The sequence below is a fragment of the Perognathus longimembris genome, chromosome 19 (genome assembly GCF_023159225.1).
Source record: "Perognathus longimembris pacificus isolate PPM17 chromosome 19, ASM2315922v1, whole genome shotgun sequence".
Lineage (NCBI taxonomy): Eukaryota > Metazoa > Chordata > Mammalia > Rodentia > Heteromyidae > Perognathus > Perognathus longimembris.
In genome coordinates, this window is record NC_063179.1 from 23,550,195 (window position 1) to 23,577,972 (window position 27,778).

Here is a 27,778-nt window from a genome sequence, read left to right on the forward strand (position 1 = left end):
GGATTTTTAGAATACTTTATAGATTTTCCTATTTCCCAAACTAAAGAGTATTTCTGGAGGAAAATGGAATGATAGTATAGAAATGAAGGCATTTTAAATAAATGTTCGATTTATCTTTGTTCTTTATCATTAAAAATTCCTTTAAAACGATCTGCTCAAAATAACCCCAGTTTTTGTATTATCTAATATTTGCAATAGTAGTTGAAAGTTATTAAAAAATCTTCCTCAGGACAACAGTGATAGCAGAAATTGATGGACATGAGGGTCCCTTTGCTATGCATTGAGAGATAGAGATGCAATGCTATCATGAGAGTCTTCAAGGTTACCTATGCTGTATGGAGGCCACTTAAACCTAGGACTAACTGGCTTCACAATTAGCTTTTCCCCTCATGCCCTCGTGCTGCTAAAATTACCTCATTTTAGTTAGAACCAGAGCCTACCACTGAATTATGCTTTGAGGGGCCTGACATTGAGAAGGAAACCCTCTCCAACTGTTCAGATGAGAGATAGCCTTCCCCTTCCTAACTTTGTCCTGTGCCTGGACACTTCCTTCTCCATACTTCCTTCTCCAAGTCATTTCACGGTCTTTCTTTTCAGCAAAGATTCTGTTACAGCCTTGGAGAAAAAAAAAGTATGAGACACAGAAATGGTTTTGTGTTGTTTCCTCATGGGTGGAACAGAATGTGTTTCTGTTTCCATTAAACTAGGTGGTTTTTGTCCCTCCCTTCAGTTCATTGGCCTATAACATTTAACTTGGATTTGAACATTTATAACTTCATAAATTGAGTTCTCAAACATAGAGTTTTGTAGCAAAGACAGTCATTATTTCTTTACATAATTAACCTGGCAAGTGGATTCATTTACACTATTTTACTCCCTGTTCCTGTCCCCCTCATCCCCTTATTTTTTTTGACTGTGAGGGTTGAACTCAGGGCTTGGGCTCTGTCCCTGAGCCTCTCTGGGCTCAGGGCTAAGTACCAATTGAGCCACAGCACTGCTTCTGGTTTTTGAGTGGTTAACTGGAGATAATTCTTTCATGGGTACTTTTCTGCCTGAACTGGCTTCGACCTTCGGTCCTCAAATCTCAGCCTCCTGAGTAGCTAGGATTATAGGTCTGAGCCAGCAGTGCTGGCTTATCCCTGTTTTTAATAAGATTTAAAAGAATTAAAGGGGATTAAATAAAAGAAAACAAAATTGGTAAATTTTTTCATTGAGTAAGATTTTGCTTCTGAGCAGTTGATGCTCTTCCTAAAGTTCTAATTTAAGTAAAATAAAAACTGTGATATTATTTATGCCTATAATGCTTCTAAAAGATGTGGGGACTATTCTATTCACAACATAGGGTCTTTTCTTATGGCAGACTTAAAAGACTAAATACAACTTTCTTTTTCTGAGATATTACTGAAATTCCTCCTCTTTTAGTTTGTACTTTATCTCCATAAAGGCTTGCATGGTCTTCATAATCTCGTTTTATCACTTTTCATCACCTTCACAAAGACCAATTCAATCCATCATGGTGTTGTTACTGAGAAAAAAACCTAAATAAATCCTCCATCTTCACTTATAAGAATAAAAAAAATACTGTGACTGTTCTAATGTAGTTTTAAGATTATATCAAAATAAAATTTCAGGAAAACATATTAGCATTGTGTTTTCTGTATGTTGTATTTTCTGAAAAAACTATTATCATTTTCAGTGCTTTGAACATAGGGCCTTGTATATGCTATGTGTACATCCCACCACTGAGTTATACATCAACTCATATTTTTCTGTTTTACCTACAAAACTTCATTGGTGACACCCTACTTAATATTGAGTAGAAATGGCCTGGTTCTATGGATATGTGTCACAGGAAGGAGATGTGAGAAACACAGATGCCAATGACAGAGACACAGTTAGTAAAACTAAATTTTAGGAATTCAAATAGAATCAAAACTTAGCTTTTGAAATCTTTAGTCGAGACTGGAAGTCACTATATTCCTATGTTTTCCTATTTGTTCTAGTCTAAGAAGCTGATGAAATGGGAAGCGGTATATATCAAATGGGTATTGGATTTTCGTTTTAAATTCCTCTAGTTTTTATGTGGAACTGTATCTGTTTCTTTCCTTTTTTTTTAAATAAAGCTTAGTAGTAGTACACTAACAAAAGCTACAATGTTTTTCAGCACTTTGGCCCTTTAAGGACATTTGAAAATGTACACACAACACCCTTCAGGAAGCAACCTCTTAACCCTGCTCCCACACCTGAGTGCATCCCAAAGGAGGTCTTTATTGAAGGCAGAAATTAAGCACACGATTTTTGCATCCACTCCCTCAGGTTTGGAAACAAGAGAGGAGAATGAATGCACTTCCTCCGATTTCAGTTTTGTCTTTACATCATCGAAGTCCAAATGCAAGGAACTGGAAGACATGTTAAAATCAGCTTCAGGTAAAGGAGAACCACAACTGGCATTACTAGAGGAGTCTCCTTTGTGGTTAATTCTTCGTTTCCAAGAGCTTTTGAAGCATTAGCAGGGTTTTTACTTGGCATTTTCCATTAATTTGGTTTTGTTTGTGAAGCAGGGTGTCTTGAGGTTGCTCAGCCTTGAACACTTGGGCTCAGCCAGTCCTCTGGGCACACCTCCAAAGTTACTGGGAATACAGATGCTCACTCTGAGCTTGTCTTACTTGATCATATTTGCCTCTGCTCTCTCTTTCATATATCACCATAGTGAGACATTATTCCGGGTTCAGGCTATCTCTTCTGCATTATAATGTATTCTTGGGTATACCACTTTCTTCCTCCATAAAAATGGCAGTGACAGAAGAAGGTTCAGTCATATTCTGTGACAAGGATGTTCAGTAGTGTTGATATTCTGGTGGATTTTGGTGGTGGTAGAGAGAGTAGGAAAAGTAATATGTCAGTCTTTGAATGCTGGAAGAAGGAACCTAAAAAGTAAACTGATGTAGACTCTTCAAGTATGTTAAGGAGTTCGGATTTCATCCTGGTGGTGAGTGAGTGCCGTTAGAAGCTTTAATAATGGAATGACTCAAGGGAGGAATGCAGAGGTAAAGTTGTAGAGAGAGAAGCACGATGGAAAAGGAATGATATGTCAAGATACAAAACAGAGAGGTTGAAAATAATGAGAAAGATAAATGGTGCAATGATAGAGATCAAGTAAGAAAATAAAAAATATCTGCTGGCTTAGGAGATTAACATTTATTTCCCATAAAAGGAAGAGATTCATAGTGCAATAGGAATGAAAATGTGACTTCATTGCATGCTGGGAGGGCACAGACTGGGCAGAATTAGACTTTATGTCCCCCTGGATAATGATAGAAATTGGGGCAAAGATTGATGCAAGTGCCATAGTGGCCAATAGGAAGCAGAGATCCTCCAGATGTTGGTAAATGATGACAGGAAGGAGGAAGACAGAGTAGTGAAGCCAAGTTTGTGTATTCACTCACTTGCTTATTTCCCAACCACTTCTGGAATCTACAAGAAGGCCTTGATCTAGGCATTGGGGGTACATAAATGAATAGGATAGAGAAAGTGCTCATTGTCAGTGTAATACCAAGGTGGAAGAGGAAAAACTCGAAGCAAGGAAAAAAAGAATATTCTGGCCATACAACTAGAAATGAAGCTTTTCATCAGTGGTCAGCTGAATTGGCAATTGAAGGCTAAGTAATTTATTTTATTTGAATTGAACAAATCTCTATGTGTTCAGCACAGTTTTAAATATTTTTTCACATGCTGTTCCATGAATTCCTCCAACCTAAGAAGTAAGTATTATTAATTAACTATTATCTATTAGACAGGGGCACTGTGGCATAGATAGGCTGTTCAAGGTCATAGCTACTGAGATCCAGACATGGACTAAAATCAGAGTACAACTGGTTCACACTCTAGGCTCTTCCCTGTGAGCCTTGTGCTGACTTTTTGAGAGGAAAAGAAGTAGTATAAGCAGAGCACCAGAGCACAGACAACAGGCTGGAGAGGCACACCAAGGGTCTCGTGATAGGTGATGGTTCTTAAACTTTAGTGCTCATGAAGATTCCTCTGGGAAGCCTATTAAAATATTGATTCCAAGGCCCATTTTCTGAGATGTTGTTCAGTTGGTCTTACTTGGGGCTCAGAATCTGCAGGCTGGTTGTCCTCCTCAGCTCAGGGCCTGGACTTTGTCATGCACTGCATTTAAAAGGTACCCATTTGCCTATCAAAACCATCACTAGCAATGAAGGTGCAGAAGCACTCAGGTAATTTATTAAAAATATCAGGCTTTCATAATTTCTCATTATATAAAAGTACAATGTGCTCCTTTTGAGAAATCACAAAATTTGGACAATTGTAAGAAAGAAAATGGAAATCACTTAAGATGAGATCTCTACAATTAGGAATTTCTAGTCATGACCTATGTAAGAACCAGTTATAAATGGAGATAAAAATATTTCTGAAATGAAGAGGCTTATAAATGGAAAAAAGAATTCAATTAACATTCAAACGTTTCAGAACACGTATCATGTGTTAGGTAATGTATTCCTGTTAATTAACAGCTCCTTTTTGTTTTATTGTTAATAGACCAGATACAAGGAAAATTTTCTCGCCAACATTTTAATACAAAAATTTTCAAACATGCAGAAAAGTTGGAAGAACATAGTGATTAATTATCATATACCTTTCTCCTATATATAACAATTATTATTTTGACATTATGTTATACTTATCTACATATAATATAAATAATATTGACTGAGTATGTAGCAGCATATAAATTCTACATATTTTAATTACTTATAATATTTAAAGGACCATTTTTTTTCTTTTGTTGGTTGTGGGGCTTGAACTCAGTGCCTGGGTGCTGTCCCTAGGTCTTTCACTCAAGGCTGGCTCTCTACCATTTCAAGCCATAGCTCTACTTCTTGTTTTTGTGTGATTAATTGGAGATAAGAGTCTTACAGGGATTTTTCTGCCCAGACTGGCTTTGAACCACATTCTTCAGATCTCAGCCTCCTGAGTAGCTAGGCTTACAGTTGTGAGCCGCCAGTGCCTGGCTTAAGACTATTTATTAATTGTTATTATAAAGGTGATCTACAGAGAGTTTACCTTACAGAAGTCAGGTTTATAGAGCCATTTGAATGTAAGGTTTAGACATGATATTTTGCCTGTGAATATATGATGTATCTTGGAAGAATGATATTCTCCTGCAAAATGTGATATTCCTACTATACTAAGAACATTGAAAACATTAACAAAATTTTCTAGTATCATCTGAAAGGATATGTTCCAGCCATCCCAAGGAACCATGTGGAGATAGTCACAGACAGGAAAAGAAGGTTTATAAGGAGGTTTATTAGTGGGGCCATATCTCCCACAGGAGAGGGAGCAACATGGCATCTGTACTTTATCCAGGTGGCAGCTTCTCTGGGGCTAAAGGGGAAGTAGGTAAGTCTTAATGGTGAGTGGGAGTGGCCCATTATAGCTCTAGGGCAGAGAGTTTCAGTATGGGTGGATCTGGGGTCTCATGGGAGGAGTTGAGGGACCTGAGGCGGGGGAAATGCTAACATCATCTACTATCTGGCAGTGTATCTTTTTTTTTTTTTTTAAATCTTTTTGAGCTTTGTATTTTTAGAGCAGTTTTAGGTTCATATCACAATTGAGTTAAAAAAAAAAAAAGGTTTACCACATTCCTTTTGTCTCTTTCACACATGTGGGCCTCCTCCACTACCCACATTCCCCACTGGAAAGGGTCATTGGACGATGGGACAAATGGTGAAATAATTCAGCAGTGATACTGGCTGGACACTACGTTGGGAATGAACTGTACATCTTGGGCGTGGGGGGGTGTGGGAGGATAAACTGGAGAATACGAGGGAGGGTGACACTGTTCAAAAAGAAATGTACTCATTATCTGACTTATGTAAAGGTAATCCCTCTGTCTGACTCCTCTACTAAAAAAAAAAAAAGAAGGGGTAATTTGGTGAACCATTATTAACATGTCATCATTACTCAACCTTAGTTTACATTTGGATTTGTTGATGGTGGTGTACATTTTGTGAGTTTTGATAAATGTATAATGACATATATTTGCCATCGTACTGCTATCCAGAAATTGCTGTGCTCTGCCTGCTTGTCCACTCCACCCCATCACTTATCATTTTACTGTTTCAATGGCTTTGCTTTTCCTAGAATGCCATAGAGTTTGATGGCATTTAAAAACATACTCCACAGACTTTCCACATTTCTCATTTTCATCTTATTTGTGTGTTCTTAGTGCCCCTGCTTTCTCTCATGTAGGAACCCAGAACAATGTACTGCGAGGAGACCCATTTGTCAGAGGGGGAAGAGCAGCATTCGTATCCGGTCTCAGTTTCCTAGAGCTGGACAATCCTGCTGGAAACAAAAGGCGCTATTCTGCCTGGGCACAATCTGTGACTAATCTTCCCCAAGTCATAAAACAAAAGGTATGTGATGCTCTGCTTAAAACAGTAGGAAACAGTCGTGTTTATTCTCATTGGGAAATGAAATGAAATTAAATCAAATCAGGGTTATTAAACAGAGCTTGTTATTATTAGCATTTTCTATATCCCAATTATGTTTTATATAGTAAAATGAATGCATACATAAGACTAGGAAACAGAAGGTATTTTAGCTGCTAAATTCACATTTCTATTTTGAAAGTTAAATGTTTTGTTAGGCCTAAGAGAAGTTAATGATGAATTCTGCATTTTTAAGTTTTGACCTAAATTGGATTACATTACTTTGGCTCCTAATTCAGAAAAGTTAGGGGTTTTTAAATTTAATTTAACATTTGACTTTTACAAGAGGAAGGCATGTAGTCTTTTTGCCTTTACATCTCTCAGATCACCTTCCTTTCTGTAGTCATGATTCATGGGCTCCTAAAGTCTTGTAAATTAAGATAATATGAAACTGGCTTAATTTAGGATATTTTCTTGATAAAGTGGATTTGGCGGGGGGGGGGAATATAACATATATATTTCTTAAAAGCATTCAGCTATGTAGAATTGTACAATAAAGATACAAGAACTTACAGGAAAATAGGGTTAGGAGACACAACATTCAAAGACATCAGCTATGCTGGGCATCATCATGTATGTATTTAATCCTAGTCCCCAAGAAGTAAAAGCAGGAGGATGGCAAGTTTGCAGTCAGCCTAGGCTACATAGTGTGCTAGCCTTAGCTACATAGTGAGACTCTGTCGCTAAACAAAACAAAACAAAATCACTTCCCCCCAAAAAGAAGAAAAAGAAACACCAGCTGAAATGCTGATTATATAAGATATACTAATATAAATCGTAATGTGATTTTTACTAACTTTAAGTAGTTTTCTAAAGGAGTTTCATTTCAACATGTCAACTTATGTGTATTATTATGGCACCTGGGTTGCTGTCACTCCCTCCATCATTCTCCCTTGAATCTATCCCAATCCCAATCATCCTCTCAAGTTCCTTGATTCTATTTTCATATGTGTACATTGAGTGCTATGATTGAACTCACCCATTCTTCTTTTTTCCATTCATCTACCCCCCTCCCTTAAAGTCCTACCCCTCTCAGGTAAAACATGTTTCAGCTTCCTGAAATTCATTTGGTTAAACTGTCAGATAATGCTTCAATTAAATCCATTGGAGTGTCCTCCTAGGTATACTATATCTTAGTCAATTTTATTGTGTATACTAATATATGGCTCTGTATATGCTTATAATTTAGATCTAACTTCCACATATGAGGAAAAAAATGTAGCATTTATCTCTCTGGTTCTGACTGGCTTCACTAAACATAATTTTTTTCAGGTCCATCCATCCCTTTTCCTGCAAATGACATTGTATTCTTCCTCCTGCTCTGAATAAAATTCATATAGATACATATATATTCTTATATATGTGTAACCTATTCATGTGTTGTGCAATGTCTGTGCTATTTCTGTAATTTGACTAGGTAGACTGGATTTAGATATGTTGACTTATTAAGAAATGAGTCCATGCTACAATAAATATAGTACATTGCCTAGAGAAAGGCTTCTGGGAGGGTTACAGATTGTGAGTTAACAAGATGTGGAAGTAGGGAAGTTAGAAATCTGATGGATGGTTGTAATACCAAATGAACGAGTGTAGTTTATAACACATGAGATGATCAACACAGATGTTTGAGACAAGTTCCTACCTGTGCATTTCATGTGCTGCTATGTAGGATAGTTCAGCGGCATGTGATTTTCTATGTCCATCTTGTTTTCCTTGGAGATAAGGTTGTATACAAGAAAAAAAATTAATATGTTTGGATTTTTCTAATATGTCAATCTTAACAGAACCAATTCAAATATTCAGAACAAATATTATAAAAAGACTGGTTTTGTGATCTATTGCATTTCCACAGGAGTCAAGCTCCATCTCAGGCAAAACCTAATTTTAAACAATTAACATACTTGTACATATTTTATAAGCAAACAAACAAAAAATCCCCAACTCAGAAAACTACAACAGCTCAAGACTCTTCCAGCTGTTTCATTCACACATTCGATGCTGTGGAAGGATCAGTGGAGGGTGAATTTTTCCTGGATGTTCTTTGATTTGTTTTGAGACAAGGTCTTGCTATGTATGCCATGCTGGCCTGAAATTCATGATCTTCCTGCCTCAGTTTCCATTTACTGGGATTATAGGTAGGAATCACCACAGCTCTTGTTCAACTCTTAAGAGGCTTCCCATTCATGTTCAAAATAACCTTTGTTCATTGTAACTGCTGCAGACCTTCTATAGAGAAATTCTAAATTATCAATGGGGGAAAAACAAGGATTCTTTCATTGACTGTAGGACTTGCTTTCCCGTACAGCACCATAAACCACCCTAGAGCCAATGTATTTCGTGGGCAGGAAAGCACCAGGGAAAGAACAGAGGTGTGCAAGAAAAGGACAAGTCGGGGCTGGGAATATGGCCTAGTGGCAAGAGTGCTTGCCTCCTACACATGAAGCTCTCTGTTCCCCAGCACCACATATATGGAAAACGGCCAGAAGGGGCGCTGTGGCTCAGGTGGCAGAGTGCTAGCCTTGAGCGGGAAGAAGCCAGGGATAGTGCTCAGGCTCTGAGTCCAAGGCCCAGGACTAGCCAAAAAAAAAAAAAAAAGAAAAGGACAAGTCAAGGGCAGGGGCTTCTAAGAGGCTCTTTCCAGTTCTGTGCTAAGGGATAACATGGTGACATTCTGAAAAACTGAACATGATGAGCCATGCTGCAGAAACTGGCTGTGCTGCAAAGCAGAACCATTTTGCTCTTGGGAGTACAGGCTGTTTAATTTTAACCAGCACATCTGAGAGTCCAAAGTTTCTGAAATAGTCAACACAGTAATAATGTCTATGTGTTCTAAATTTCTCCAGGAAGCAGTCCATGGTCTCCACTGAAGAGACATGTTGAATCTCTCAGAGTCGGAACGTGTACTTCTAAATTTAATGATACTTGTTTCCTTGATGTGATTTAAGTGTGTTTCTTTTTTTCCATCCTGTTTGGGCAGTGATAATGTATGGTCTTGCAGATAATCTCTTTCTCTCTCTCCTCCCTCCCTCCCTTCCTCCCTTCCTTCTCATTCCTTTCCTTTCCTTTTTTTTCTTTTTCTGGTCCTGGAACTTGAACTCTAGGCTTGGGTGCTATCCTTGATCCTTTTTTTTTTTACTCAAGACAAGCCCTGTACCACTGATCTACAGCTCTACTTCTGGTATTTTTGTTGTTGTTGTTGTTTATTGGAGATGAAAGTCTCATGGCTTTCCTGTGGCTTTGAACTGTGTTCCTCAGGTCTCAGCCTTCTGAGTAGCTAGGATTATAGGTGTAAGCCTATAATCACTGGTGCCCAGTGATTATTTTTGTTTTTACGTTTAATTTCATGCATGCACATAATGTACAAAAAAAGCCTCCTGGGTTGTTGCAAAGATAGTGAGTTGCTCTCTTTCTTTTTATTAGATCAATAAACAATTATATAGTAGTCACCCTTTATCTGTGGTTTTACTTTCCTTAGTTTTAGATCAGCTGTGGACTAAAGTGATTGCATGGAAAATTCCAGAAATAATTCATAGGTTAAAAGTTCAGTTCTAGTTGCTCCATTTTACTATTAGTCATTGTTGTTAATATTTTTTTATGCTTAGAAGTAAATTAAATTTTATCTTGGATATCTAAGTATAGGAAAAACATATATTCTCCAAGGACCAGGGGACTACTGCAATGTTATGAGTGGCTTTTGCTTTTGTTTGAATGAATCTTTTGTCTACATGTGAAAAGAGACATTTTCACCTAAAGCACAGAGCTTTGATGATTCTTTCTTCATGTGTGTAGCTGACACCTTTATATGAGCTGGTGAAGGAAGTACCTTGTGCCTCTGTGAAAAGATTGTACCTGAAACGGGCTCTCGAGGAGTATCTGGATGAATCCGACCCCTGCCATTGCCAACCTTGCCAAAATGGGGGCATAGCCACGGTTGTGGGGACCCGGTGTCAGTGTCACTGCAAACCATACACATTTGGTGTGGCGTGTGAGAAAGGAGTTGTGGTAGGGAATCAAGCAGGTCAGTGTGCTGGTTTTCCTATAGTTACAGTACATACAATGGCAAGGAAATGGCCCTTCTTCCCTGCCCCTAAGATGTGCTGCTTTGTGAGTGAAGAAGTAAAGTCACATTTGAGGTAGAAGGAGGCCAGGATGGGCCAAGTAGACTGAAGAAGGATACAGAAAGGTGGTAAAGCTGGTGAAGTAAAGATATTTCTTCTACTTAAGGCATTCTCTTGCTTTGTATAGCACCAGCCCTGGGATTTGACAATTGGGAGGGCCTAGTAGATTATGTTGTCTTCATACCAAGCCAGAGTTTTAAATACAGGAACATACTTGTTTTATTGAGGGACTGATGGGGACCAAAAAAAGCCTGGACTAAGCCATAAGACCGTGCCATCTGGATGTGGTTTGCACCACTTTATCTGAGATGCCATGTCTACTACGTGGAAATGGTCATACTTCCTGACCACCTTGCTTCCTCATTGAGAAGACACCTGAGTCAATGTACATGAATATGCTCTGAAGCAGTTATAAAACAATCAGCACAAATACAGCCTTAATATGAACAACCTCAGTGAACAGAGAACAAGCAATTATGTCTCACAATCATCTCTTCCCCCATAGTAAACACATTAAGAGGAGGCACAGCATTAAGCTTCAAAGTCTTCCATTCAATGAGTTTTTTTTCCCTTTATTGTCCAAGTGTTGTACAGAGGGGTTACAGCTTCATACATAAGGCAGTGAGTACAGTTCTTATTCCATTCAAAGAGTTTACTGTAAAGCTCTATCTTACAGGAGGGGTTGATGGAGGTTGGAGTTGCTGGTCCACTTGGGACCACTGTGTTCAAGGGAAGAAAACAAGGAGCCGAAAATGCAATAACCCACCTCCTACTGGGGGTGGAAAGGACTGTATTGGTGAAACCACTGAGAGCAAGCCATGTGAGGATGAGGAGCTGGAGCATCTGCGGTAATGGAGACCATACTAATGAATGAGGAGATAAGTGACGCGCGCGCGCGTGTGTGTGTGTATGTAAAAAAAATTCAAAGCATATCCTACAAAATAAGTGAGGGAAAAGGTGCGGAGGGGTGACAGTGTTAAAAGAGGTCACATTAACCAAGATGCATTGTATTCATTAAATACTTGGTTGAATGGCAATTCTATTGTGCAACCAACCAACCACCCAATCAGTTATGTAGAGCACAGCAACCTCTGCTGCAAGCAAGGAGCACATCATGGAAGCTATGGAAAGATTTAAAAGATAACATGATAATTTAACTTACCATGTTGCCTGGTATCTAATAAATGCTCAATGAGATATATGCTTCATCATTTTGTGTCATCTCTAGGGAGCCCTAGCTCTTACTTACCTTATTTTCAATACAAAATTAATTTTACATTTTAAAAAAATTGGCAGTGTTGGGGTTTGAACTCGGAGCCTCATACTTGCAGGCTGAGGCTTTAAGATTTGAACCAGGCTCTCAGCTCCAATATGGAAATAGTTCTGTATTAAAGGAATTTCAGAGCCCAACAGCAAGAAAGGCATGTTCTGAAACAGATAAACTCTAGAAATCATATAACTGAGGCTTTTAGTTTTCTTACTTGCTATTTGTTTTTCATACTACTAATTGGTTAGATATTTAAACTACTGCCTTTTGGAGGTTGAGTTTATGCTTGAATTTTTCTACAATAGGATGTGATCATGTATCTGGCTCTAAAAATGATAAAAGTATCTCATGAACATAATTGTACTTCCTATTTATATACCTTTGATGCTGGGGACACATTCGGCATAGTATAAAACATTAATTTAACTGTGTTCATCAATGACATTACCTTTTTTCCTCTTACAGATTACTTGAACCACATTGTTTTCCTTTGCCTTTGGTTCCAAAAGAATTTTGTCCACCACCTCCTGCCTTAAAAGATGGATTTGTTCAAGTTAGTTCCACAAGATATTTTGCTCCTTTATAATATTCAAGTTCTATCTCTCTACCTGATCACAATCTATCTCCTGCTTCCCTGATGAAACTGTGATAAAAGATTTCATATTTATGTTTTAGTTTTAGTGGTGATAGTTTTTAGTTTGTACTTTTCCTTCTGTGACCCAAGGGGATTGAAGTTTTGAAGAAGGCAAAATTCCCCAAGCTTCTAAGGAATAGGAAATCAATATGGCCACCCACTGACTAAGAAATATAGTCCTCTTGGAGGCTACTCAACATTGCCATTCTGAATAATAGAGTCCAAATCTATATACAAGTTCTTCAACTTAAAGAACTTTTCTTCTTCTTGCCACCGGGGGAAAAATTGTTAGAAAATGGACTTGTGATGAGTATTTTATTCTAAGAGTTAGCAAGTAGGATGTTGAGACACTGGTGAGACACATATCTCTAGTTTGAGTGATTTTCTTGTTCAGAAAGAAACACTATCACCCACTATTGTAGGGACTTTATTAGGCTTTGAGACACTATTAATAGGGACTATTTTTAGTCTTATGATGAGGTATACATGTAACCTTCTTATTGTCTTCACTCAATTATCAGTTGAACCACCTGTTACTGGCCAATTTCTGTGGGAAAGAAGTAGCAGGACTGGTAAGGAGAAGAGAGCAGGAAAAGTTGTTTTAATTCCCAAGAAAATACCAATATATATACCAGCTCCAAGCCCTTCCTGCTCCAAACTCAAATCTTTTCGCCATTTCCCTAGGTAGCTGAGAGCCAGAAGATGAGGAAAGGACCCAAGAGGGATCCAAAATAAATAAGAATAATTATCCTTAAAAGGTTCACACTTTAAATCTATGGAAGCTTATATCCTCACATTCTAGGCTATTGTGATACCCTCAACTGATCACCCACAGCAATATATCTTTCCTTACTGGTTGGTGTAAGAGCTTGGGGAGGGAGAAGATCCATGTTATGCCTCCCTTAAAGTCTCCATGAGAACAAGCTTTCTGAGGATGTTGATAGGACTTGAATGTTCCTGTGTGGCATTTATAATAAATGCTGGAATGTGTTATATTGTCTTTGAACAACACATAATACTTATCATAAAAGGGACTTTCACAATCAGATGATAAATTACCTTTTCCTGAATGTGTGAGAGAAAGATATTGTTTGAATAGTTTCAGTTAAAGTAATTTTAAGAAAATGAGTCATGTAGCTCTTGGTATTTTTAGGAGCAGTCTATACATGATAGTACTGTGGCATTAATAACTTTATTTTAGTGATCAATGGCACTGCTGTTGTTAATAGTAATACGCAGGGAAAATGTTTTACCTGCAATATTCCAAATTAATTATTTGAATGTCAGTGGCTGATCATTAAAATGAACTGATTTACAGGCCCAACAGTACTAAAGAAACTTTTTTTAAAAGTGCAAAATAGACAAACTATATTCCTCTTCATCTTTTATTTTGCCTTAGGGAGACGGTGCCACATTTCCTGTTGGGAAGAACATAGTATATGCTTGTAATGAAGGATACTCTCTTATTGGAGACCCCGTTGCCAGATGTGGACAAGATTTACAGTGGCTTTCTGGGGAAATGCGTTGCCAGAGTGAGTGGTCTTGATTGTGCCATATAACTTTAGATAGGAGAATAATGAAGAAGTAGCAAGAACAAAAGGAATCAAGATAAGTATCTACCCATGTTAGCTCCAACTACAATGGGGTAAATGAGTACATATAGGTATACCATGTGTCTTGACCTTCTTCTTCTGAAAGGTTGATATGATTCCATCCATGTTTCAGGCATGATTCAGAACAGCCCTTTGTCTTCACTAGCTAGTAATGTTCCCATTCAGTGAGGTCAATTTTACTGCAATTTTTTGGTAGGAATTAGAAGAAGCCATTCAGAGGCATTCAGGCTAAGATAACCAGCCCATTAAAAATCTATTTATGTTTTCTGTTTTATTATTTAATAGGATAAAACATACATATTTTGACTTTCTCACATTGTATATAATTTGACTTTCTCACATTGTATAAATTGTGACACAGTTTTTCTTCATATAGGTGAACATTACCACAGTGATTTAACCATTCTTTGCTGGTGGGTGCTAACTTTGTTGACTAGAGTACTCTTCACAATTCAGTTACTAGAGCTGATTATCCTAGTAATCCTTAAGTACATTGGGTGATATTCTGTTTGGATATAATCACAGGATTAAGAGTGCCTATCTATTTGATCATTCTGTTTGATCATCTGAAATCTCTCATTTGGCTTCTATCTCAGTTGCAACTTCTTTGCTCAGCAAGTAGATAGACAAAGTTAGAGGAATATATTTTCCAAAAATCAGTTGTCTTCTCTGTAGAAGGAAAGCCATATATAGGATATATGTATATGTACAATCATATATACACACACATATATTATATACATTCTACATACATATAGAATCACATATATATATCAGACTCTGGTAGAGATATACATATGTTTGCTTACACAAAAATATAAAAATTATAACATAAGTATATGAAACCTTATTTTCATCTTTTTCTAAATATTTTCTTTTTCTTTAAAGTGAATTGTTTTATTTTATTTTTTTGCCAGTCTTGGGGCTTGAACTCAGGGCCTGGGTACTGTCCCTGGCTTATTTTGCACAAGACTAGCACTCTACCACTTGAGCCACAGCACCACTTCTGGCTTTTTCTTTATATGGGGTGTTGAGGAACCAAACCCAGGGCTTCATGTATGTGAGGCAAACACTCTACCACTAGGCCACATTCCCAGCTCTCTAAGTATTTTTTAGAGATTTATCTTTGTTAATTTTCTGTACAATTGTATATAGTCTTTTAAGAATTCTGTTGATTTATTTCTTAAATTTCATTTTAATTATAGGTACTATACTTCTTCCTGCTTTTTAAAAAATACCTAGTAATTCGTGAATATTTTGAAATTATCTTTAAATCATTGTGCAATGAGGTTTCAATGAATACTTTCCAATTCTTAATCCAAAGTCTCCATCTTTTACAGTTGTTGATTTTGTTTAAACCTCTTCTACATTGATTTCTATTATGATGTGTGTATGTGTGTGTGTGTGTGTGTGTGTGAGAGAGAGAGAGAGAGAGAGAGAGAGAGAGAGAGAGATTGTATATGTGTGTGTGCCATTCTTTGGTATTGAACTCAGGGCATACACACTGTCCTGAGATTTTTTTCCCCCCCTCAATCTAGTGCTCTATGACTTCTGAGCTACAGCTCCATTTCTGGCCTTTAGGGTGATTGATTGGAGATAAGAGTTTAATTCCAGCCTGGGCTGGCTTTGAACTGTGATCCTGTGGTCCTCAGATTTCAGTTTCCTGAGTAACTAGGATTAGAGAATTGAGCCACTGGCTTCCTGAATAGCTAGGATTACAGGTTAGAGCCTTTGGCTTCTTGAGTAGCTGGGATTGCAGGATTGAGCCACTGGTTTCAGCTCTATTACCTTTTCTGTTTTTGAATTTCAGTCAAGTTAAAAAAATATGCAAGAATTCATTAATTTTCATTTTATCCTGTAAAGGCTCATGCTGATCTGTATTATCCCAATTTTAGCATGTATGTGTTGCTGAAAAGAGCACACCTTTTGTCTTTTTGACTAGTAGGTTAATGTTGATTTAATTCTGCACTCTATGCATAAGAAATTAGAGAAATAGCTTAAGGCTTTGGACAATGTTATTTTTCTTTAGAAAAATAGCCTTGTTTCTGGCAAGCAATCAAGTTGCTTTACCTTTATTCTAAGGGCATACCTACCCATTAGGAGATCTCAATCAAAGTATGGTATCATAACTCATTTTTTATGGTGTTGGATTCCAAGTTTTGCTCTTTTAGCCAGTGATACTGCTGTAAGCTATATCAACTTTTTAGCCACAGAACGGCACTTTTGTCTTCAGTTGAGCTTCCTTTCATTATTTCCATTTATTTTCCCCTTCAAATTTACCAACACCTCAAGGAGACCAGCATTACCAAATGTAATCATCTTCAACTTCCTTTTTCTCTGGAATCTTTAACCTTCGTACTTGAACTACTTGGATGGCTCTCTGATTCTTGCAGAAACGTTTGTTTCTTTTAATTTTGTACAGTCTTCCTGTTTGTCTCGGAAGGGGAGAGATAGTGAAACCAGCAATTCCATCATGATAGGAGCAAATCCAATGATGTATATTAACGCAGTATGAAGGTACAATATGAGCCTTGTGTTTTGTTGTGTCTTCTTCAGTGCACAACATATTTATTTGGCAAAATACAAACACCTAGTAAGTGTTGTTTTAAATAAATAAATGAATGAATGAGTTTTCCAATGAAACATATGAAAGGAATGAAGCAGCAGTCTGAAGTCCACTAAAGAGATTGCAAAATGGATTTTATATCAATGCTGGGGATTGAAATCCAGACTTAGGCATGCCAGCCAGGTGTTCTACTACTGAGAGAAATCTCCAACCTTTAAGAATTAAAAAAAAATCACGATGACCTCTATAACTATGTATATTTCTCTGCATGTTTCTTTGAAGTAGAAGATTTGAGCCAAGAAATTTAATTGAGTAAGGAATGATAAAGATGGGGAACCAAAGAACACTGAAAACTTTTGTGGTTGTAAGGCTATAGTTGGTGTTTTGACAATTTCAGAGAGGATCATATCTAATTAGAGTTGATGATATTTGAATGAGGCAGCTCTTGGGACATCACAAACTACAGAGTTAGGTGGCAGCTATGAAGTCTGATTTTAACAGCAGATTGTGCCCTAGGACTTTTTTCTCCTTTTTTTTTTTGCCAGTCCCAGGCCTTGAATTCAGGGCCTGAGCACTGTCCCTGGCTTCTTTTTACTCAAGGCTAACACTCTGCCACTTGAGACACAGTGCCACTTCTGGTCGTTTTCTATATATGTGGTGCTGAGGAATCGAACCTAGGGTTTCATGTATATGAGGCAAGCACTCTTGCCACTAGGCCATATTCCCAGCCCCTAGGACTTTTTTTTAAAAACTTATTCATTTTAAGTGGTCCAGATGCTTTGAGAGCAGAGTGGCAGTCATTCATTGGTCAATTTCATGGCAGGATGTATGCGCCCTTCTCCCCCTCCCCCCAAATCTAAGAGTGTAATCACTTCTCCCTCCTTTGCATTGAAAAGGCAGAACAGTATTAGCACATTTAAAGCTGTTAAAAATGGTTTGGGAAAGCAATGACCCTTCAATGCTGTTCTCTCTTATTTTTAGAAATCGCCTGTGTTCTACCTGAACTGACGAATAGCATACAGAGTCATCCCCACAAACCTTTCTACATGGTTGGTGAGAAGGTGACTCTTTCCTGTTCAGGTGGCATGTCCTTACAAGGTCCTTCGGCATTTCTCTGTGGCTCCAGCCTCAAGTGGAGCCCTGAGATGAGCAATGCCCAGTGTGTCCACAAAGGTGAGTGGCGTTTGTGTTTCTTCCAGGACATCTGTGCTCGAGTGAGCCACAGTCCTTGTGTTGACCTTCACGTCATTGTATCATTGTCACTGTGAGTCATTCTCATCCTGAGGCTAGGAGAGGAGGGACAGTTTGTAGACTATGCAACAGAATTATCCACGTGGCACACACATAGGTGAAATGCAGGGACAGCCATTTCACAATGGATTCTAAAGCATTGAACTTAAATACTGCACATTAAAGATTAGCTTTGTATCTCTTAGGATGCTTTTTAAAAGCTGTTTTTTAGGTTTTCTACTGATTTTCTTCTGCACTTTTACTAAGCACAGAGTTAACAGTTTACATAAAATTCTAAATGTTTAATTTCTGGACTCTCAGAGTTTATAGAACACAAATTCAATGCTGCAAACTAGACTTTACTGAAGGAAATGTATTGTGGTATGAAAGCGTTCATAGTAGAAATCCAACAATCCAGTATTTTAAACACCAGGCATGTGAAAAAGGTCTTTTAAGAACTAGAATAGGGAAGGGTTTAGAATCGCAAATGATTTCCTTTTAGAGGTATTTGAAATGAAGTAGATTTTCCCTTTAATCCTTTTATGGGCTGGATTTGTGACTCAATTGGTAGAGTATCTGCCAAGCAATCCCAAGACCCTGAGTTCAAACCCCAGTACTACCCCAAACTCAAACCAAACTAGAAGACAAAAACCTCACAGTTCCCTCCTGTTTCTTCTTTACTTACATTTTAGTAGATGGAAACGTTTCTAACAGTTCAAAACAGGAAAGAAAGAAAGCTTATTTGCATGCTGGTTAGTACTATGTTATTTCATGACTTTTTTTGTTTATTTCTTGAGAGATTTTTAGTTCAGTGCTGAAACTTGTCTTTTCTAGTAAGGATGGAATACTTAGTGATAGTGTTAGGCAAAATAGATGTTTGTAACCTACAAGCAAGTACAGGCTGCAGGGAGTACAGATAGCAACAGTGGGATGGAAGCAGAGCAGAACTAAAGGGAGACCCTCCAAAATCCCATCTGATAGGTTCTGAGCTGTCAAAGCTCCACAGTAGAAAGACAATTGCTTTGTTTTGATGCACACCAAAGCATAAATATATTTATTTGGGCGATGTGAACTAATGAACCTGTCCCTATAATTCTAAAATGATCAAGAACAATATATAGTTGATGAGGTTGCACTTTTGTTCCAAAAGAGATTATAGAGTTTTCTCTCTGAGATGTCTGCTTCAGTCATTTGCTTGCACAATTTAATAGGTGCTTCCTCCTACTCGGTAGAAAATTCTATTAAGGTTGGCTTTAATTAAGGATATTTCTCAGACCTGTTTGTTTTTCTGAAGATGTAGAAAACACAATCATAACTACTCTTAAAATAAGCTGATGGCATATTAAAAAGAATCCCAAGTTTATCAGCCTTCAAAGCTTGTGTTTTAAAATATAGACTAAAAAATAAAGCACTGGTTCAGAATTCAGTCTTTTAAAAATTGTGGTAAAACATGCATGAGGTTTACCATTTGTAACCACTTAAACTATATAAATGAGTGACATCAAACATATTACCATTGTTTTGTGACAATTACCACTAACCATTTCCAGAATTTTTTCATCTTCGTAAACTAAAAGTCTATACCCACTAAGTACAAACTCCCCATCTCAGCCCCCTCATCATGTGAGCAGAGGCACAAGCTCCAGGTAGGCTTTATGACTGGATTTATTTGGTTCATCAAGCTAAGGAGATAACATGATATTCTCCTAATGCAAAAGTTTTTATTATAGGAAACCATTGGGTTTTCCAACAAAGAAATTGAGATAACTTTGGGCAAGTATGTAAACTCTAAAATTTCCAAATCTATCCTAAAATAAATTTTCAGTCATAATGCAAGGCTAATTTATATGGTTTTCCCATTGAGCTTCAGTTCTGGTTCACCGGCAGTATGGTTCTCAACCCAGGATTGTGATTCAGAGCCTGGTTCTTGCAGGGCCTTTAGCAGTGTTCGTGGGCTCCTCCCACCAAATGCCAACAGCTCCAGCTCCCAAGTGTGACAGGAAAAATGTCTGTGCACATTGTCAGCTGTGCCCGTGGAGCAAAACATCCCTCACTAAGAAGCATTGATTTAGAAAATATAATTTTATTTTGGGATGATTTTAGATTTCAGAAAAGTCACAGATACAGTTTCCACATGCTCTCTACCCACTTCACTTCTTTCATAACATGACAACTTATCTGATTAAAACTAAGGAACATTATTAGTACAGTACTATGGACTAAATAACAGATCACACTTTATTCAGATATCACAAGATTTTGTAGGCTCTAGGATTCAATTCAGGATCCTACATTGCACTTAAGGCAATGGAAGTGTTTGCCGAATTACTACTTGTTTTTGAGGTTGTTGATCATGGCAGGCATGCTTCATATTCCTTTCATCTTATCAAGCTTCTGAATTGTTCAAGAAATTGTACTCGTATGGCTAAAGCTCTTACATTTTACAAAGTAAGGAAGTATTTAAGAGATTTTCTTTTGGTGGTGATGGTACTGTTGTTTGAATGCAGGACCTGCATTTCTAGGTAGACGCTGTACCACTTGATCCACGTGTCCGGTCCTCCTGCTTCAGTTGTCTTTCAGATAATGTCTCTTGCTTTTCCTGGCCTCGCCTCATACTGCCACACAGCTCCCACACAGTGGGGATGAGAGCTATATAGCATGGATTATTGTGATGATAGGGCCTTGTTGACTTTTTGGCCATACTAGCTTTGCTCTGTGATCTTCCCATTCTCCACTCACTCACTAGGTAACCATTACCATTGTGAGCCACCAAACATGGCCACACGTCTACATTCTTCTGAGAAATTACTTTTGTAACATGCTAAATAAGTAGCTAGATTTATGGTCAAAAGTGAATGTTAATGACTTCCTTAGCAATGGAAGGAGTGGGAAGTAAAATAATCAGCATTTTAGAGTCCTAACATGTACTCAGCTACTGTGAGGGCAATGTCAGTCAATTTGTGCTTCTTATGAGCTGGACTGAAATGCTTCCCTGTCAAATGCTGATTGACTTTTCATCATTTTCTACAAGATAATGGAGGGGGTTTTATCAACATAAGTACTTCCAGATATTTGCTCACTGTGACGGCAGACCCTCTGGACATTGCATATGACAAGTTACTATAGATCTTTGAGGATATCAGGAAATTCTCCAAGTATAAGTTGTGGCTTTCATTTTCATTGATTCAGTGCGTAGAATGCAGTCCAACAAACATTTCTTAAATGCATACTTCTTTAAAGGGACTTCTTTTCCTGGCCTTGGATTCCAACAGTGTGTACTTTATCCTGGCTTGGTCAATGCATGGATAAATAGCAGTTTCCTAATACTTTTTTATCAGTTTTCCCATAAATCAAATACGTATTGTTGGAAAGGATTAAACATCACAATGTACAAAAAGTACTTTAGGGTACCAAAATCAGTTACAATGACATCAGGGGTTAAACCACGGGAAAGAAAGACAAAAGAAAAAGGGCGTAATTGCACTTAGTATGTTGAAAATAAAAACAACAGTGATAAAACCCTTGTTTCCATAACTTGGAGTTAGCATCATTTTGTGTGTTCATATGTACATAGCTATTGAGATGTTTCTTTTGTCTTTCTTTCCTGTGTTTTAACCCTTGTTGTCACTGCAACTGATTTTGGTACCCTGCATATTGTATATTGGAACTAGGGAAGGGAAAGGGAATATCAAAATCGAGAGACGAAGGATAAAAAGGCAAACCAAGGCAACAGCAATACTTACAAAACTATATGGTGTAAACCAACTGTACAACTCAGGGGGGCGGGGAGGGAAATGGGGAGGAGGGAGGGTGGGAGAAAAATGAGAGAGGAGGTAACAAACTGTACAAGATATGTACCCACTGCCTACATATGAAACCATAACCCCTCTGTACATCACTTTGACAATAAATAAATAATTATTCAAAAAAAGAGAAATGTATGCACTGCTCTACCTATGAAATGCACTGCCCTACACATGAAACTGTAACACTGCTGTACATCACTCTGACAATAAAAAAATGAAAAAAAATGAAAAAAGTATCTCAGCAAACGTAAATGTTTATGGAATGGCAGACTTTATTACCAATAATCTGTTTCTCTTGTCAATGTTTTGCAGCTTTATTTTACTGTAGGAACTATTTGCAGTTGAGAATGAGACTGAGACTGGCTCAACAATTGGGGAAAAGCCTTGCCTACTATGAGGAAGTACTTGCTTCCCTAGTGATTTCGTATCTCTTCTGCTTTTCTTTAGACATTCCCACAACACAGGCAGTGCCTGAGTGTAAACGCTGGGAGAAACTGCAGAATTCACGGTGCATTTGTAAAATGCCCTATGAATGTGGGTAAGTTCTATCTTTGCTCACTTTTCAGTTTTATTTATTTATTTTTACAAATAAGCAAATGGGATGACTTCTGACATTTCTGATGTCTCTTGACTTAGGTAGCTTATCACCGTTGAGTTAAGAGTCTCTGCATTCTAGACTTTTTTTTTTTTTTTGCCAGTCCTGGGCCTTGAACTCAGGGCCTGGGCACTGTCCCTGGCTTCTTTTTTGCTCAAGGCTAGCACTCTCCCAACTTGAGCCACAGCGCCACTTCTGGCTATTTTCTATATATATGGTCCTGAGGAATCGAACCCAGGGCTTCATGTATATGAGGCAAGCACTCATGCCACTAGGTCATATTCCCAGCCCCCAAGAGTCTCTGCATTCTAATCTGGTCCATTACTGTCTGCTACAGGTCACCAGGCTGACGGCTATGGTATTCAGCAGTATTCTAATCTGGATAGGGAGAAGGATGGATGGACTACTTGAGGGCTGCTTGTTCTCTCTCTCTCTCTCTCTCTGTATATTAGAACAAAATCACAAAACTGTCACTGGAGGATTTAGAGCTTGAGAGGATTAGGCTGAAATTCCCTTGGGACATCAGCTCTTAAAGGAATGCTGATAGAACGAACAGCAACTTCTTTTCTGATTCTTGAAATGTCTCCTGTTATTTTTGCACTATAAAAACACAAACAGCTTGAAATCATCTTTATAGGAGGGTATCTAAAGTAGCTAGTGGATGCTTGTGTAAAGTAAGAGAATATGACTGAATGTAATGATTTCTGGTGTGTGGAAGAATGTAAGTAAATAGTGCAAATGGAAATGATGGTCAGCCAGGGTGCATTCTGATGTTAAAACTCTGACTTGGCAATTGTTTTTCTATTAGTCACTGTTTATTTAAATCAGTCTCTTCCTTTGTCTAGCTTCACCAACACCTTTAGTTTGGAGTCTGTCATTTAGAGACATAGTATGCGTTTTCCTATCACTTCATGGAATCAGATACTATCAATAATGTAGTATTCTAAGCTCTTTCAGTTGTTCTGAATAATTTCGTTAGAAAAGTTTAAATAAAGAGTAAAAGATGTATACAAACTAAAAAATTACTTTTTTAATGCAAGAAACTCCAAATCAATGTAGCTAAATAAATTTAACTCTTGGCCAGAGGAAAATATTAGACCTAAATAAAATTTGAGAATGTCCAGTCTTTTTGACCCTGGTGGTAAGCAAGGAAAATAAAATACTTTGCGAAGTTTTCACTTGCCTGTAAATCAGCATTCAGAAGTGTGATGGCTTTTATTAGTGACATTTCTAAGTAGCTCCAAGTGACCATTTTAGCACTAATGCTTAAATGTAGCATTACTCTCCAGAAATATTCAAGCACTTTGAAGATACATGTTAGCATTGAAAAGTACAGTTTCATCTTCATTTGACTATTCAAGTTCATTAGTTAGTGGACAATGCTTTATTATCTGCAGCACTGTGAAGGTTGCTAGGCTAGGAGGAGCTAATTTCTTCTGTGGCCAAATGGTTTCATTTGATCACTGAGTGTTTGATCTTTGCTGACTTTTCTGTTTCTGGTGTTATCAATCCATCAGCAGTTGCTAGCAGACCTCACCTGGTCTTTTTTATTTGCCGTAAATGATCTGTCCTAGAAAAAAATGAATCAATACTGTGTATCTAGGCTCACAGAAACTGAGGACATAGAGTACCAGGTGTTCACTGGAAATCTGAAGTCTTGGCCCCTAGGAATGAAAGGGGCTGGAGTTGGATGTGGCATCTTTGCTGTGGCTATTATCACATGTGGGGCAGTGCGCTCAAGATCTTTTCACTTGTACTCCTCAGCTTTTGAGAACAGACTTCTTGTAAATATTGTAATTACAAATCTTTGCAGCTCTTCCTTGGATGTGTGTGCTAGGGACGAGAGAAGCAGAAGGATACTGCCTCTGACAGTGTGCAAGCTGCACGTTCTCCACTGTCAGGGCAGAAATTACACGCTTACTGATCAGGACAGCTGTCCTTCGCCAGCCTCAATGGAGAAAGCGTGCGGTGTCTGTCCACTGTGGGGACAATGCGATGGTAAGGAACATTTTGTATTTATGGAGGGTTGCTTTTGTTTTATTTGGTACCAGTACTGCGGCTTGAGTTCTCATTTGGCTTTTTCATTCAAGGCTAGTGCGCGGCCACTTGAGCCACACCTCTCCTAACTTTTTGCTGGTTAGTTGGAGAGAAGAATCTGACAGACTGAGGTTTGAAAAATGTCTTTGTTTTTAAATGAACAAAATGCAAATGGTACAAGGGAGTTTTACTGTGATAATTCCATATACATATTAAGGTTTGAAACAATGTGACAATTGGGTTTAGGAGTCAATCAAAGCAGATACCTGAAGATGTCAAAGATTCACATCTGGGTTGGCAGCAAATTATCCTCCCAACTCCTTTCCCCAGAGAGGGGTGCATATCAATTATCTATAAGGTCATAATCCATTTCTCATGTTCTAAATGTTCTTTCATTCCACCTTCATGATTTTTACTCTCTCTGTAATATGACATTATGTATTCAGTTTTCACTCTTAAATAACTTTAAAATGGAATGTTATATTACATCTCCAAAAGAAGGATAATTTACCATAAGTAATAGGTTAACTATAAAGATGCTATAGTGGAATAATACAGATTCTAGCCAAATGCTACTGGAGAGTAAAAATGAGTTCTGTTATAGGAAAAGTTTATCAAGTGGTAAAGGGGTGTTAAAAACACACTAACATTAGTCTGACACTTTCTCCTAGAAGTCATCAGAAGGATGTGCCGAGAATAGAAAACGGAGTTACTTTCTCAAATTGGGATTGACTGCTAAGGCACTTACCTAGATCTTGATCTTGAATATCACAAAGCTTATGGGGCACCTCCCCTGCCTTGGGCAGCAAAAGGGAGGGGATGGGCTGTTAGGGAAAGACTTTAGCACTGGGTTTCTTTGTCTGTAAAGTTGGGAGATGACTGTGTGATTCCCTAAAGTCTCTGCCAGCTCTGTGCTCCATTTCTGTCCTGGACTGAACCAGCTGGTGCCTTCTCCATCATTCCCTCAGCCCTAATGGTTGGCTGCACCATGACTTGTGTAATGTGAGCCAAGTTTGCTGGCTGACCTCTTTCTAGAGACACCTTGGCTGCTCCACTCCTCCAGCTATGCCCTTCTCCCATCTTCTCTCCTAACTCATGTCTTCCATTAAAAAAAAAAAGGATGTGTAGCCTTTATGTGCCATATTTTCTCTCTCACAGCAAGTTTCTGCACCCTCCCCCACAACTTGACTTTCAGCTCTTTGGTGAAGTCTAATTTGGTCTGGGGGCTGGGGCAGGTGGTGAGGGTGGGGATGAAGGATTATACTTGATTTCTAGCTCACATGGATGGCAGTGTATGTGAGGAGAGAGGTGGACAGCCCTTGACTTGGACAGAAGTGCTTCATGTACATCCAACCAGTAGAAACCCTGGCACTTGATTTGAAAACCCCATGTATCCCAAGTGGAGCAAAATAGTTCAATTTCCTGGTACTGCTACTCTTCCACAGGGTTGGTTTATTGCATTGTTCGAGATGGAGGCTCTCTAATCACGACCATTTCTTTGGAAGTAATGTGCATTCATTTCCCTACCCCCGTGATGGGATGAGTCCTTCAATCGCTCTCGCTTGTTTTTTTCCAGCTCAGAACAGCAAATGTGTCTGCCGAGAAGCATCGGATTGCCAGGAAGAAGGGTTTAGCATCTGCGTGGAAGTGAATGGCAAGAAGCAGACAATGTCTGAGTGTCAGGCTGGCAGCCTGCGATGCAGAGGGCAGAGCATCGCCATCACCAGCATAAAACCCTGTGCTGCAGATGCTCCGTAGTCTCCAGGAGAGCTTAGTTAGCTGGTTTGGTACGCAGCAGGTGGCTGGGGTTGAGTTAAAACATCTGCACAACTGGGCACCTATATTATGTTTTCAGCATGAAGCCCATTCTCTTGCTGTAGTGTATATTTCATTCTTTCACTCTCATCCACCTGGTCTCCCAAACCTGAGACCAGATTCTCTTTGTTTCTTTCATTAAAAATATCAGAAGGAAGATTTATGAACTATTGCACAAGCTAGCTGTGTGTTCTTGGAAAAATTTTCTGGTGTTGACTTTTTTCTGTCTGCAAAATTAGAGGGTGAGATTAGAGACATTTACATGCTCCCTTCTTCCAGATGATTCTATTAAGTATGATTGACCCAACTCATGGGCCAGAACACTCTCTACACATTGATTAGGAAAACAGAAAGAACACAATTTCCTGATTAGGGAGGTTGGCTTCCCTCAATGAAATCAAACACAAAAAGGAGCTTGGATGAAAAGAAGCAGATACAATTATTTCCATCCTGAGTTGTAATGTCACGCTTCACCCCATTGAGTCAACCAGTCACAGGGTTGGGGGGAGGGAACCCAACCCATGTCTAGAGATTGAACCACTGAAAGGTCAGCACAGAATTCATCACGCTGTGGTCACAGGCTCCCTTCTGCTTCTTGAGAACAAATATGATTCATTCTTCTGGAAGCTTGTCTTTAGTATTTGTCACAGACAAGGTCTGCAATCATCATCTCCTTTTTTGAAAAAGTACCAGCTTATTGCCCAGCTATTGAATGATGCATATTTGAGAACAATTTTCTGTAATGTTGATATAGTCCTAGGTTAACCGCCCCCACCCCGCTGGTATATAATTTGAAGCATGGCCATCTATTTATTCCTTATTCATCTTTCATCAAAATAAGATGTCAGCTGTGGGAGGTAAAATGAGTGGCTTAAGTGGAGTTTAAAATATACTTTATATACAAACAGTACAAGAAATGTATCCAATGCCTAACGTATGAAACTGTAACCTCTCTGTACATCAGTTTGATAATAAAAATTTGAAAAAAAATAAAATATACTTTATATACAAATACTACCACATTTTTCTGAGTCTGATAAATGCATTTCAAACAACTTTAGTGAAAATGGTAAGATTAAGAAAACTTATTGAAAATACTGTTCTTTAGACTATCTGTTCTTTAGACTTTTGGATCTACTTAGTGTTTGATTTCTAGGAAATATTTTCATGAGGAATGGCTAAAATGTTTTTGCCTGAAGTTTTATGTCTGATCCAAAGTTAGATTTTTATCCCAAGATGTCCTATGAAGGATGATACGGCCTAAACATGTGGAAGATAAAGGAGGCGGGTCTCAATTTATTGAAAACAACATTCAGACAAGTCAATTGCATTCATTAGAGGTTATTGTGGTATTATTTTTCTATCCTATGCAAGAGGATAAATTGAAAATGTCAGGCCTAGAGGAAGCCTCTGAGACGAACGATGAACAGGCATTCATTTGAAAGCAGCAATTTCAGTATCCTTCCAGTTATTTCTCCTTAGGCTGATATGGCATTAGCTTACTACTGATTAGGTCCTACCACGTTCCTAACTTGTGAAGCTTGACACAGACAATGCTATCATGTGTTGTCAGAGCCTGTGA

At 38.2% G+C, this 27,778-nt stretch overlaps 1 protein-coding gene across 1 annotated transcript in view; it reads left to right on the top strand.

Annotated features, from left to right (window-relative positions):
- Positions 1–26,368, top strand: part of C7 (complement C7) — a 48,455-nt gene extending 22,087 nt beyond the window's left edge. The window contains exons 9-18 of the mRNA XM_048368228.1: positions 2,317–2,427; positions 6,274–6,440; positions 10,305–10,533; positions 11,310–11,481; positions 12,366–12,453; positions 13,934–14,066; positions 17,695–17,886; positions 22,197–22,287; positions 24,158–24,342; positions 25,958–26,368. Coding sequence (XP_048224185.1) covers positions 2,317–2,427; positions 6,274–6,440; positions 10,305–10,533; positions 11,310–11,481; positions 12,366–12,453; positions 13,934–14,066; positions 17,695–17,886; positions 22,197–22,287; positions 24,158–24,342; positions 25,958–26,139 — 1,550 coding nt within the window. The 3' untranslated portion in view covers positions 26,140–26,368. The remainder of the gene's footprint in view (positions 1–2,316; positions 2,428–6,273; positions 6,441–10,304; positions 10,534–11,309; positions 11,482–12,365; positions 12,454–13,933; positions 14,067–17,694; positions 17,887–22,196; positions 22,288–24,157; positions 24,343–25,957) is intronic.
- Positions 26,369–27,778: the final 1,410 nt, after the last annotated feature.